This window comes from Octopus sinensis, linkage group LG5 (assembly GCF_006345805.1).
Source record: "Octopus sinensis linkage group LG5, ASM634580v1, whole genome shotgun sequence".
Classification (NCBI taxonomy): domain Eukaryota; kingdom Metazoa; phylum Mollusca; class Cephalopoda; order Octopoda; family Octopodidae; genus Octopus; species Octopus sinensis.
Genome location: NC_043001.1, coordinates 87334743 through 87348311, shown reverse-complemented (window position 1 = coordinate 87348311; position 13569 = coordinate 87334743). Strand labels below are relative to the sequence as shown.

Below are 13569 nucleotides of genomic sequence, written 5' to 3'. Positions count from 1 at the left end.
AAGCAATACAGTAATGTATGTGGTGCACATGCACAAGTGTGTATACATGTGTGTGTGTGTATATAGATATACAAAAGTAATTAATCTTTCTGTAGTGTAGTTCTGAAATAGCAACATATCCTTTATGTACAATATAATCTGTCTCCGCTCATGTTCGTATATTTGTGCCTATCAAATATTCATATATCATGTGCATGTTCAGCGTGTTTGTGTGTGTGTGCATATCCGTGTGTATGTGTGTGTGTGAGAGAGAGAGATAGAGAGAAAGAGTGTATGTGTATGTGTTATCCCAGCAACGCTGTCACCACTATATCTATAAAGCAGGATATGTCTATTTCTGAGTATGTGGTGATAAGAGTACTACTATATATATATATATATATATATGCATGTTTGTGTGTGTAAGTAAATACATGTCTACACACACCTACACACATCCACATGAGAATTATAGATAATTTCTAGATGCTCAACATTGTGTCTAGGCTGCCCCACTACCATTTAACACAGTTCACAGTAACCAACTGAAATTTTAAAATTTTCTAATGTTTAACTGAGAACAGTGCCCTCCTTACCCAGTCACTCAAATTAAATGACTTATAAGGAATTAACCAGAAGGTCAACATTCAAGACTTTTAAATAAAAAAGATGTAAGACAGACAAAAGAACAGATTCTATATGTGTATATCCTTTATCTTTTATTTGTTTCAGTTATTGGAAATGTGGCCAAGCTGTGTACTAACTTGAAGGGTCTAGTCAAACAAATCGACCCAGTAGTTATTTTTTAAGATTGGTGCTTATTCAATCAGTCTCTTTGAACAAATGGCTGAGTTAGGGGATCATAACACTGGTTGTCAAGTGGTGGTGGTCGTGGGTAAACAGACACACACATCTATCTATCTATCTATCTATCTATCTATCTATCTATCTATCTATCTATCTATCTATCTATCAATCTATCTATCTATCTATCTATCTATCTATCTATCTATCTATCTATCTATCTATATATCTATCTATCTATCTATCTATCAATCTATCTATCTATCTATCTATCTATCTAACTATCTATCTATATACATACATGCATATATATTGGGTCATCCCATAAATAATGCGTTTTTTTTCATAATTCTTTTATTTTTCAAAATTAAGATAAAGTTCATATTTAATCTGAAATATACTCTCCTTCATTTTCTACAATGCTCTTCCATCTATCAGGTAGACTTTCAAGGCCCCTCTTCCAAAATTCACTTTTCCATCACAAAAAATACTCCTCCAGTACTATTCTGACCTCATCTACAGAATGATATTTTTTGCGTCCAAATGATTTTGAAGACTGAGGAATAATTGATGAGATGGGGCAATACCCAGCAAATATGGTGGATGAGGCATCACATCCCATTCAAACTGCACCAGCCTTTGGAATGTCATCCTCACTGTATGTGGCGAAGCATTATCCTGATGGAAGAATACTTTTTGACTTGAAACCAAAGATGGTCATTTTCCTTCTAGCGCTGACTTGAATGACTAGTTGAATGACCAAATCCAAGCTTCTCTGCTAGTTTCTCAACAGTTACGATGGGATTTTGTTCCACCAGGGTTTGCAAGATGTCCTTGTCGAGCTCTACAGATCTTCCAGGATGAGGCTTGTCTTCTAGGCTGTAGTTTCTGACTTGGAATTTCTGGAACCACAGTTGAGACCGGCATACGCTTATCATCCTATCCCCATATATGCGCTTGTCACTCTCTCAGTTATCTGGCCTGCTGTGAAAAAGGTTTGGTGAACCCTGCCCAAAACGATAGCAAATTTTCTTTCTTCTGTTTCTTCTCTTTTTTCATTCCTTCCTTTTCTCCTTTTCTTCCAACTCTTTGACTCTTAACCACACCTGCTCTATCCATTAATTTGTTTCCACCTTGAAGCACAACGTTAAAACGTTTGTTGGTTGGTTTTTATTTTTGTTAGTGATTATTCAATTCATTTGAGCGAATATCTTCTACTATAGGCTCGAGCCAACCAAAGCCTTGTGAGTGAAAGATGGAAACTAAAAGAAGCCTGACGTATATATATATATATATATATATATATATATATATATATATATATATATGTGCCGGTGGCACGTAAAAAGCACCATCCGAACGTGGCTGATGCCAGCGCCGCCTTAACTGGCTTCCGTGCCGGTGGCACGTTAAAAGCACCAACCGATCGTGGCCACTGTCAGACTCCCCTGGCACCTGTGCCAGAGGCATGTAAAAAGCACCCACTACACTCGCGGAGTGGTTGGCGTTAGGAAGGGCATCCAGCTGTAGAAACACTGCCAGATCAGACTGGAGCCTGGTGCAGCCTCCTGGCTTCCCAGACCCTGGTCGAACCGTCCAACCCATGCTAGCGCAGAAAACGGACGTTAAACAATGATGATGATGATGATGATATATATATACATATATAAATGAATCTGTATGTCTTTGTGTCTGTGTCCGTCTCTCCCACCACTGCTTGATAGACAGTGTTCATGTGTTTATGTCCTGTAAAAGAGAGAATTAAGTACCAAGCTTAACAAAATTAAGTACTGGGACCACTAACTTGGAAGGATCCCAGCCCCATCAAGCAAAAGCATGAAGCTAAGCCAAGCAATACAGTAATGTATGTGGTGAACATGCACAAGTGTGTATACATGTGTGTGTATTTATAGATATATAAAAGTAATTATTCTTTCTGTAGTGTAGTTCTGAAATAGCAACATATCCTTTATGTACAATATAATCTGTCTCCGCTTATGTTTGTATATTTGTGCCTATCAAATATTCATATATCATGTACAAGTTCAGCGAGTATATGCGTGAGAGAGAGAGAGAGTTTATGTGTAATCCCAGCAACGCTGTTACCACCATATCTATGAAGCAGAATATGTTTCTTTCTGAGCATGTTGTGATAAGAGTAGTAGTAGTAGTAGTAGTAAGAGTTCTGGTGACAGTGATGGCCTGGATGAAAGTCACAAAATATCTACTATTGGAGGAAGTATATGAATTGTGCTCTTTTAAAGATAAGAGATCAACACATAATTAATTGAGTCATTGGCCTGATAGATGACAAACAGATAGTCATATGTATGTGTACGTATATATATATATATATATATATATATATATATAGATAGATAGATAGATAGATAGATAAAGTTAATCCAAACAAGAAAACACAAAAAAACACAGCAACGCGGAACAAATAAAGTATTATTGGACACTCAGGAAAGAAGGGAAGAAGGAGGGTTTAACGTTTCGAGTGGAGCTCTTCGTCGGAAACAAAGGAGAAGGAAAGATCCCGAGAAGGGAAGACAGAGGAAAAATAATTGCTGGCGGTGCTCAAGAGGTCACAGATAGATAGATACACACACACACACACACACACACACACACATATATATATTATATATATATATATATATATATATATATATTATAGATAATCTATTTTGTCTGTGTGTGTGTATATGTCTTCTAGGATCTCGGGCATCCTCCATCTGATCGCGCTCAAATTTGATATGTAGATACCGTCGATCTCAGGGCATGTACAAGTTTTGAAAAAAATCACAAAAATCGATTCCAGATGAGAATGTGATCAATAAAGCCATGTGAACGTGCATTTGTATGTGCAAGTACATTAGCTGTTGCGATCGATACTACATGTACACGAGAAAAATGCACGTGCAGTATGCGCAAAAAAAGCCGGCTGGCTTGAAATAATGCCACAAAATGCAGTATGTTTAAGAGACCAAAAAAGTAAGTTGCAAAAGCGATATTTTCTTCAAACTTGGCCTGAAGGAAAGAAAGACTATTTAGTTTCTCAAGAAGTTTTTTTTTTGCCTGAACTTCGTTTAACAAAACCAAAAACTTTATTGAAATAAAGGCATGCTTAATTATTTTTTAATGAAAAGAAAACACTGATTGCTTTTTATTCAGCAGATATGATTCAGAGCACAGTCCATTGGACAGGGGTGGGGGCTTTAGGTCTCACCGAGGAAATGACCAGAGACCGAGACCTTTGGAAGTATGCTGTGCGTGAGAAGACCTGGCTGGACAAGTGAGGCCATAACCCATGGCCCCTACCTGGAACGTAGTCAGTGCACCTATGCATACCTTCCTTCTTGGGACACATAACTCTACTTGTGAAGACCTGTTGAGGCAAGTGAAAATGGACAAAATCAAAAGCAAACTCGATGAACATTAATGGAATTTGTAGTTTTGTGGTACAAGTGCCGGTGGCACATACGAAAACCATCCGAACGTGGCCGTAGCCAGTGCCGCATTGACTGACCTCCGTGCCGGTGGCACATAAAAAGCACCATCCGAGCGTGGCCGTTCGCCAGCCTCGTCTGGCACCTGTGTCGGTGGCACATAAAATCACCCACTACACTCTCGGAGTGGTTGGCGTTAGGAAGGGCATCCAGCTGTAGAAACACTGCCAGATCTGACTGGCCTGGTGCAGCCTTCGGGCTTCCCAGACCCCAGTTGAACCGTCCAACCCATGCTAGCATGGAAAGCGAACGTTAAACGATGATGATGATGATGATGATATATATATATATATAATTGTATTGGGGGAGAGTTACACCAGTTCGATTTCCACTCATTTACTTATTTTTACTAAAACTTTCGTTGCGTCTTGCAACCTTTTCAATAGTCATTGACTGTCTGTTATCAGAACTGAGTATGCGTCAGTGTGTGTGTGCATGTGTGTACTTCAGTTTCTTTGTCTGTGCATGTTTGAATGTGTCTGTGTATGGGTTTGTGTGACTATGTATGTGTGTTTAGTAAAAATTTTAGTAAAAGTAAAAAAGTAAATGAGTGGAAATCGGACCAGTGAGTGTGTTAAATTAATAAGGCACTAAAGAAAATTACTCTCTCCAGACACAATAAAATGTGCTTCAACACACGAATTCACATAAAGAATCTTGCAAACCAAATGCAAAAACGCTACATATAAGAGACCAAAGTGTACGTACGCCGCTATATATATATATATATATACATACACTAAAATAAATATGTGAAAATATTTATATAGATATTATAATTAATTATTATCATTAGTAAAATGAATAATAACAACAATAATAATATAATACATACACACATGTGTGTGTGTGTGGTATCAAAATGTTCCCAGGCTAGTTCTGTAGCACACCAACAGATGGCAGCACACAATCGCATGCTAGCAGTGACTTTCATGAGGCAGTGTGGTGCAGAGTGACATCACTGCGTTGGGAAGTCTGCTGTAGAAACATTGAGCATGCTTCAGCAAGCTTACGGCGAGGCAATGGGCTATATACAATGTTTCAAGTGGCATGGGCACATCAAAAGCAGAAAAATGTCCCTGGAAGATGATGAGTGATTTGGGAGACCTGCCATGAGTGTCACCCACAGAAATGCAGTATTGTGTATTGAAAATTCATCCCCTAGGACCAGACCATCAATAGAGAGTTCTACTGTGATGTTCTGAAGCGTTTGAGAGAGGACATTCAGCGAGAGTGACCAGATCTGTGAAGTACGAAGAATTAGATTCTTCACCATGCCCTCCTAACTTGTGAGTTTCTCACCAAAAGCAACATAGTATTGCTTCTGCACCTGCCCTATTCGCCAGATTTAACACCTACAGACTTCCATCTTTTCCCCAAGATGAAAATGCAGCTCAAAGGTCACCGTTATCAAGGTCCAGAGTGAATTGCAGAAGGTTCTCAAGGCTGGATTCCAAAGTAGCAGGAATGCCAGGACTGGTCTATAGCAAGGAGACTATTTTGAAGGAGATGAAGTTAAAAACTTAGGTGAATAAGTTATTTCTTTTTATCAAACATAACTAGTAGGCATAGGAGTGGCTGTGTGGTAAGTAGCTTGCTTACCAACCACATGGTTCTGGGTTCAGTCCCACTGCATGGCACCTTGGGCAAGTATCTTCTACTATAGCCTCAGGCTAACCAAAGCCTTGTGAGTGGATTTGGTGGACGGAAACTGAAAGAAGCCCATCGTATATATGTATATATATATGTATTTGTATGTATATGTTTGTGTGTCTGTGTTTGTCCCCCTAACATCACTTGACAACTGATGCTGGTGTGTTTACGTCCCTGTAACTTAGCGGTTCAGCAAAAGAGACCGACAGAATAAGTACTAGGCTTTTAAAGAATAAGTCCTGGGGTCGATTTGCTCAACTAAAGGCGGTGTTCCAGCATGGCCACAGTCAAATGACTGAAACAAGTGAAAGAGTAAAAGAGAGTCTGGGAACTTTTTGATATCACCTTGTATTTAGTAGTCAAGTCCGAAATGTAGATGGTTTTACCACTGTTTCTAATTTGAACATTGCAATATCCAGTGCATGAAACCTAAGGATATACACAGACTCTACAAAAAAAGAAAGTATTCATCCAGCTATGCAGTGTTGAATACTCATTCACACTGTTCAACATTATTGTGTATAAACACACACACACATATATATGCACAGGCAAGGTTGTGTGATTAACAAGTTTGCTTCCTAACCTCAAGGTTTCAGGTTCAGTTTGACAGCATATCTCAGGCAAGTGTCTTGCTCGAGGGGCTGACCAAAGCTTTGTGATTTATCATCATCATCATCATCCTCATCATCGTTTAACGTCCGTTTTCATGCTATCATGGGTTGGACAGTTTGACCAGAGTCTGGGAAGCCAGGAGGCTGCACCAGGCTCCAGTCTGATCTGGCAGTGTTTCTACAGCTGGATGCCCTTCCTAATGCCAACCACTCATTGAGTGTAGTGGGTGCTTTTTATGTGCCACCGGCACAGGGGCCAGGGGAGGCTGGCAAACGACCACGATCGGTTGGTGCTTTTACGTGTCACTGACACGGATGCCAATCAGGCAGCGCTGGCATCTATTGTAAGAAGTCTGTTGTGTGTATGTGTGTGTGTGTTTGTGGTTCTTCATCTTGAAAGTGTAGGACTGTTGTAAATGAATGCCATTCTTTTCCAACATTCTGCATAAACATGACTAGCCAGGGGAAACAGGTGATGGTTGGTAACATGGAGAGCATCTGGCTGTAGAAACCTGCCTCAATAAACTCCATCTGAGACATACAGACATTGAAAAGTGGAATTTAAAATAATGACAGCAATGATGATACATGCGTGTGTGTGACTGAATTTTACTGATTGTGTGTATGTGTGTGTGTAAATGTATGTATATTCATACATATACAGTATGTGTTTGTACATATGTTCTCTTTTTTCTTTTTATCTGTTTAAGTCATTAGACTGTGGCTTCAATAATCTTTAGTTGAATGAATCGACCCCAGTACATTTTTTTTTTTGTTTAAAGCCTGGTACTTATTCTATTGTTCTCTTTTGCCCAACTGCTAAGTTACACACACACACACACACACACACACATATTCTTTCAGCTTCCATCATCCAAATCCACTCACAAAGCTTTGATCAGCCTGAGGCCGATGCAGTGGAGCTGAATCCGGGACCATGTGGGCCATGGGACCGTGTGGTTGAGATGCAAGCTTTATACCAAACAACCACGCCTTCACCTATGTGTGTGAGTGTGTGTACGTGTGTGTTTGTGTATGTGTATGTATGTATTTATTGTGTGAGTCTGTCCCCCACTGCTTGAGAACTGGTGTTGGTTTGTTTACATCTCCATAACTTAACAGTTTGTTACAAGAATAGACTAAGTACCAGAATTTTAAGAATAAATACTGGGGGGAGGGGTCACTGTGTTCGACAAAAAAACCCTTCAAGGTGGTGCCCCAGCATGGCCACAGTCCACTGACAGAAACAAGTAAAAGAGAAGAATAGGGAAAGCATCCGTCTGTAAAGCTATACCTCAATAATATTCGTCCCACCCATACTAGCAAAGGAAGACGAACATCAAACTCACGCTTGTACTTACAAAGAGTAACTTATTGAATGTGAGAGCGCATGCGAGTATTACGCGCACATGTAGGTGCATATATTACTGTTACAATTTTGTTTTGTGAGCACTGGCAGCAAAACATTAACAGCATAACTTTAAGTACTATAATAGATATATATATATATAAATAAAAATAAATACGCCCTTTTAAAGCCTAGCCAGGTTCATGGGCCCGGTTTCTCGGTTTCAATGGCACATGTATTCCCCAGCTGGACAGGATGCCAGTCCATCGCAGCATTACTCATTTTTGTCAGCAGAGTGGACTGGAGCAATGTGAAATGAAGTGTTTTGCTCAAGAACTCAATGCGTCACCAGGTCCAGGAATCGAAACCCCAATCTTACGATCATGATGCTGACACCCGAACCATTAAGCCATGCACCTCCACAATAGATGTGTGTGTGTGTGTGTGTGTGTGTGTGTGTGTGTGTGTGTATATATATATATATATATATATATATATATATATATATATAAACAAATTTGCACACGCACAGACACAGTGGTGTCTTAAGGTATGAGCACATTGGGTAGTGGCCCTGGGGCCTCACTGCTCGAGGGGCCCAATTCTGATCTGTGTATGTTGTAGCTTGGCTGCCACATAGGGCCCTGTGTATTGATTTGGCCGGAGGTCCTATAATGCTGCTAAGCCAGCCATTCATATATACTTTGATCAATTTGAGACCCATAAACGAAAACACACACACACACACATACACACACAAAGAAACCAGTCTACTAGGTGTAAAGAAGTGTAGAAAACGAATATGAAAAAAAAACAAATTTTGCGCAAATGAACGAGGTGTGGGTGGGGAGACGACTTTCGGAAAATTCACAAGATCCGATTTTTCCCTCATAACTTTCAGGAAAATGGATATATATTAACGAAATTTTATAGAAATGCCGTTTACATGGCACAAATTACGATTATAAAGAAATTTCTGGGGAGAAATTTTTCCGAAAGGCTGGGGAGAGGACTGTCGGAAAATTCACACGATCCGTTTTTTCCCCCCTCGTAACTTTCAGGAAAATGAAGATCTTTAATTGAAATGTTATAAAAAAACACCTTTCAAACACCATGGATTACGATTATAAAGAAATTTGTGGGGAAAATGTTTTTCCTAAGGGATGGGGAGAGGACTGTTGGAAAGTTCGGTAAATTTTTAAATTAACATCCGCACGATTTTCACTAAGAAAAAAAAAATTCGGATTTCTTTAATGATTCCGGGACGGGGGGGGGGAAGCAGCCCCTCCTCCCCCACTTTCCGAACCAAAATAAGGGATTTGCAGCATATTAGGAGGTCAGAGCACTTGATTCCACGCAAAAAATCCGATTTTTTTTTTTTAGTGAAAATCGTGCGTGTGTTTATCTAAAAACTTACCTAAATGATTGACATGTAAGTGTGTGGCTGTGGTTTAAAAGCTTGCTTACAAACCAAGCGGTCTCGAATTCAGTCCCAGTTGGGCAAGTTTCTTTCACTATAGTTACGGGCTACTAAAGTCTTGAGAGAGGATTTGGAAAGTGGAAACTGAAAGATGCCCATCGTATATATTATGTATATATCTATGTGCGTGCATCTTTGTGTTCGTTAGTCGCTCAAACCACTTGACAATAGGTATTGGTTTGTTTACCCCCACCCCCATAACTTAACAGTTCGGCAAAAGGTTCCGATAGAATAAGTATCAGGATAAAAAAAAAAAATAAGCACTGGGTCGGTTTGTTCGATTAAATCCTTCAATGCGGTGCCCGAGCATGGCCGCAACCTGATAACAAGATGTAGCTTTTAAAATCAATCTGAAAAAGAATAATGGACAAATGCTTCGAAACCAACGTAACCGCAAGCCATATTATAAAAGCAGAATATTTGTTATAATTTACAATGAATGACTGGGGCGATTTTCTCTTAAAGTGTAATCAAATAATGGCGGAATTTCTGAATAAGCACACCTACCGCCCCCTTTTTTTTGTTTCTTAGCGAGTATTTCTTTGGGTTGGTAAAAATTTACCATTAATTTTTTTTTACAAATACCTTTCAGATGGTGTAGATTATGATTATATCGGAATTTGTTGCGAAATTCTTTTTTCAGAGGTGTGGGGGAGAGGAGTTTCGGAGAATTCAATAAGCCGACTTTGTTTTCTCATAACTTTCAGAAAAATGAGTATTTTTTATGATTTTTTTCAATAAATACCTTTCAGATTATGGTAGATTGCATATATATATCGGAATTTAATGTAAAAAAAACAACAATTAAATTTTAAAAAAACACTGCACATCCAGACACATAACAATTTTTTTTCCAAAATGTAATGTTTCATTTCATGTTTGTATGTATGTATGTACGTATGTATATATGTATGTATGTATGTATGTATGTATGTATGTATGTATGTATGTATGTATAAGTATATATATATATTATATATATATTATATATATATATATTATATATATATATATATATATATAATATATATTTATATAATTATATATATAATATATATATATATATATATATATATATATATATATATATATATATATATATATATATATTTATATAATATATATATATATATATATATATATATATATATATATATATATATATATATATATAAGATAATCGTTTTCCTTTGTCGTCTCTTTTGTGTGTGTGTACCATTTTTCTTTTTACGTTAAATTTCAATATAATCGTAATTTACAATCTGAAAAGTATTTGTAGAAAATTTCATTAAAAAATATTCATTTTTCCGAAAGTTATGAGGAAACAAAGTTGGTGGTAGGGATGTACAAGTTACACACACACACACACACACATACAATTTTTCCAGAGTGATATATTTTCTATGTGAAACTCAAAGTGGTGAATCAGCCAAATCGTTAGCGCGTAAAAGAGAATACATTCGTAGTATTTATTTGGGCTCTTTACATTTCAAATTCAAATCGCACGGGTTACAAGTTTGCCTTTTTCTCCTTCTGGAGTTGATAAAATAAAGAACTAGTTCAATGCTAGGTTGCACCCCTTTTACCATCCAAGCTGTCACATCTTGGACCTTCCGCCGGAGTGAGGGGTGGGCGAGTTAGATGGGGTGTCTGTGATTGCTCATAGGTACATGAGCACCTAGTCACCAAAAGCGTAAGACATCAAACGTAGACACCAAGTCACACTAGAGTGCGAATGACGACAGAGATGTTGATAGTGAGATAAAACAGTTCGTATAAAGTTAAACTGTTAATTTTCTTCAGGAAAATAACATGTTTCTTAATCATGGTGAAAGATATTTAGCTTCCTATTACTTAAGAGTCATTACGTGTATTCAAAAGAATTTCAGAATTACCCTTAATATTTTTCTCAACTCTGATATGTGAACTTGGAAGACTAAATTGCATTCATTTATAAATTTTATGTGAAAACCTTAAGGAATAGTTTTAAGATAATTATGTTATGAGTAGAGCGGTATCCAATCACGTCAAAAAATAATGTGATGCAAGTAAACAACGAAGCAAAATCTGAAGGGAAAAAAATTGCCCAAACTTACCACTCATGGTTGAAAGCGGGCCCTTTTCAACGTCTGGAATAGATCTTGTTTTATAGGTATTTATATGTGCAGTGCGGTGTCTGTTAAGACAAGCAAAATATAAGAAAACCAGAAGAGAAAGAGGAGTGCCTAAACAATTGAGAGAGAAAAATATGAATGAATATTAAGAGTGAAAGAGAATGGAAACGATTAAGTGTCAAAGTGAGTAAAAAAAAGAAAGAGAATGAATAAATAGAGAGGGGAATAAGCGATATATAAAGGAAATACAAGAGAGAATGAATGTTAAAGAGATAGAGGGGAATAAATGATATAGAGGGAGTGGCTGAGGGTGAAAGGGTGTGAGCAGGATATACATGTATATGTATATATATATATATATAGAGAGAGAGAGAGAGAGAGAGAAAGAGAGAATGGCTGAGTGAGAGAAAGAGAGAGAGAAACAGACAGATAGACAGACAGAAAGAGAGGGAGACAGAGACAAAGAGAGCAAAGGAGTGAGAAATATACACAGAACGTTAATGATAGAGAGGTGAAGAGAGTGGGTAAGAAATATAAGGGATGGTTGGAGGGAGTAAAAGAAAGAGAGTAAGAAATATACTGGGAGGGAATGGTAACGGCTGAGTGCAGAAGAGAGTGAGCGAGTGAGATATAGGGAATAGCTTAGAGTGAGACTAAGAGAATAAGTGAGAGAATGGTGAAGATAGAGAAGTAAAGAAAGTGAGAGTGACTAATATATATATGTATATATATATATATATATATATAATAATATCTGAGGTAGAGAGTGAGAGAGAGAGAAAGAGAAAGAGTGAGTGAGAGAAGTGAAAATAATAGTAAAGATAGAGAGGTGAAGAGAGTGAGTTAGCGATGTAGAATGAATAGTAGTATTTAGAGAGAAAAATGAGGAATGGTAAGAGAAAAGCAACGAAATGGAGAAATGGAAAGAGGAATTGTATATGTAGCAGATGGTGGGAGGGTAATTTCTCTACGACAACTTTTTCTGACTACCTTGTTCTAGATAAGAGGCGTGGCTTGTTGCCAATGTCTCTCTCTCTCTCTCTGTTTCTCTCTCTCTCTATGCCTCTATCTCCCTCTCCCTTTGTTTTCCTCCTTCTCTATCTCATTGTTGTTATTGTAAAAACAAAAATAGTGGGTGTTCAAAAAGTTTCTCCGCAGTGACTTGTTTTTCCCCCTGCGCATCATCATGGCGCTATTTCCTGAGGTTTTCGGTGAACAGATTGTTTTAAAGGGACTTTGACCACCAAGATCACCAGATTTAACACCGCCAGACTTTTTGCCTGAGGAGCAAGTAAAAGATCAGTGTACAAGAATCGCCCGAAAACCATTAAATACTTACTGCTGAGGGACTTTCTGAACACCCTATAGTATTAGTGGTTGCCGAAATGACTGATATCTATCGCCTTGAGGGTGTGATGGTTTTAGGCTTCAACCCCCACCCCCAAAGAAATACAGAAAAAGTCCGAGCAAGAGTTGTCAGACAGGTTTGCGTGTCATAAAAAGTTTGATCGTCTCCAATGTTAGACCATGTATGTATGTGTGAATGTGTGTCAGTATGTATGTGTGAATGTGTGTGTCTGTCTGTCTGTCTGTCTGTCTGTATGTATGTATGTAAGTATGTATGTATGTATGTGTGCGTGCGTGTACACACACACACACACACACACACACACACACACAAACACGCACATATCCATGTACAAATACATGCATATATGTGCACGCGCTAGCACACTTTGTTGCAAAGTAAAGTTTCACTGGTTGTGATTTCGGTTTTGCCAATTGAAGGCTTCATCAGTCAACAACAGCCAAAGTTTCGAAGTCACTGTCAACTTTTCCCTTGAGTTGTAGAATCAACATAAATTTATTCAGTAATGCTTTCACAATGTTTGACTACAAAAAGAACGAACGTAACGAACGTCGCCTTTTTCAAGCCTAGCCAGGTCCATGGGTCCGGTTTCTCGGTTTCTGTAGCGTATGTGTTCCCCCCAGCAGGACGGGACGCCTGTCCATCTCATCGTTACTCAAGAAACAGGAAGAGAGAGTGAGAGAAAGTTGTGGC

General features: G+C 38.2%; 1 protein-coding gene across 1 annotated transcript in view; it reads right to left on the bottom strand.

Annotated features, from left to right (window-relative positions):
• The window catches only part of LOC115211599 (gelsolin-like protein 2), a 73020-nt gene extending 61332 nt beyond the window's left edge, over nucleotides 1-11688 (bottom strand). Inside the window, exon 1 of the mRNA XM_029780174.2 lies at nucleotides 11490-11688. Within this exon, the coding sequence (XP_029636034.1) occupies nucleotides 11490-11496 (7 nt within the window). The 5' untranslated portion in view covers nucleotides 11497-11688. The remainder of the gene's footprint in view (nucleotides 1-11489) is intronic.
• Between the last annotated feature and the right edge of the window lie 1881 nt (nucleotides 11689-13569).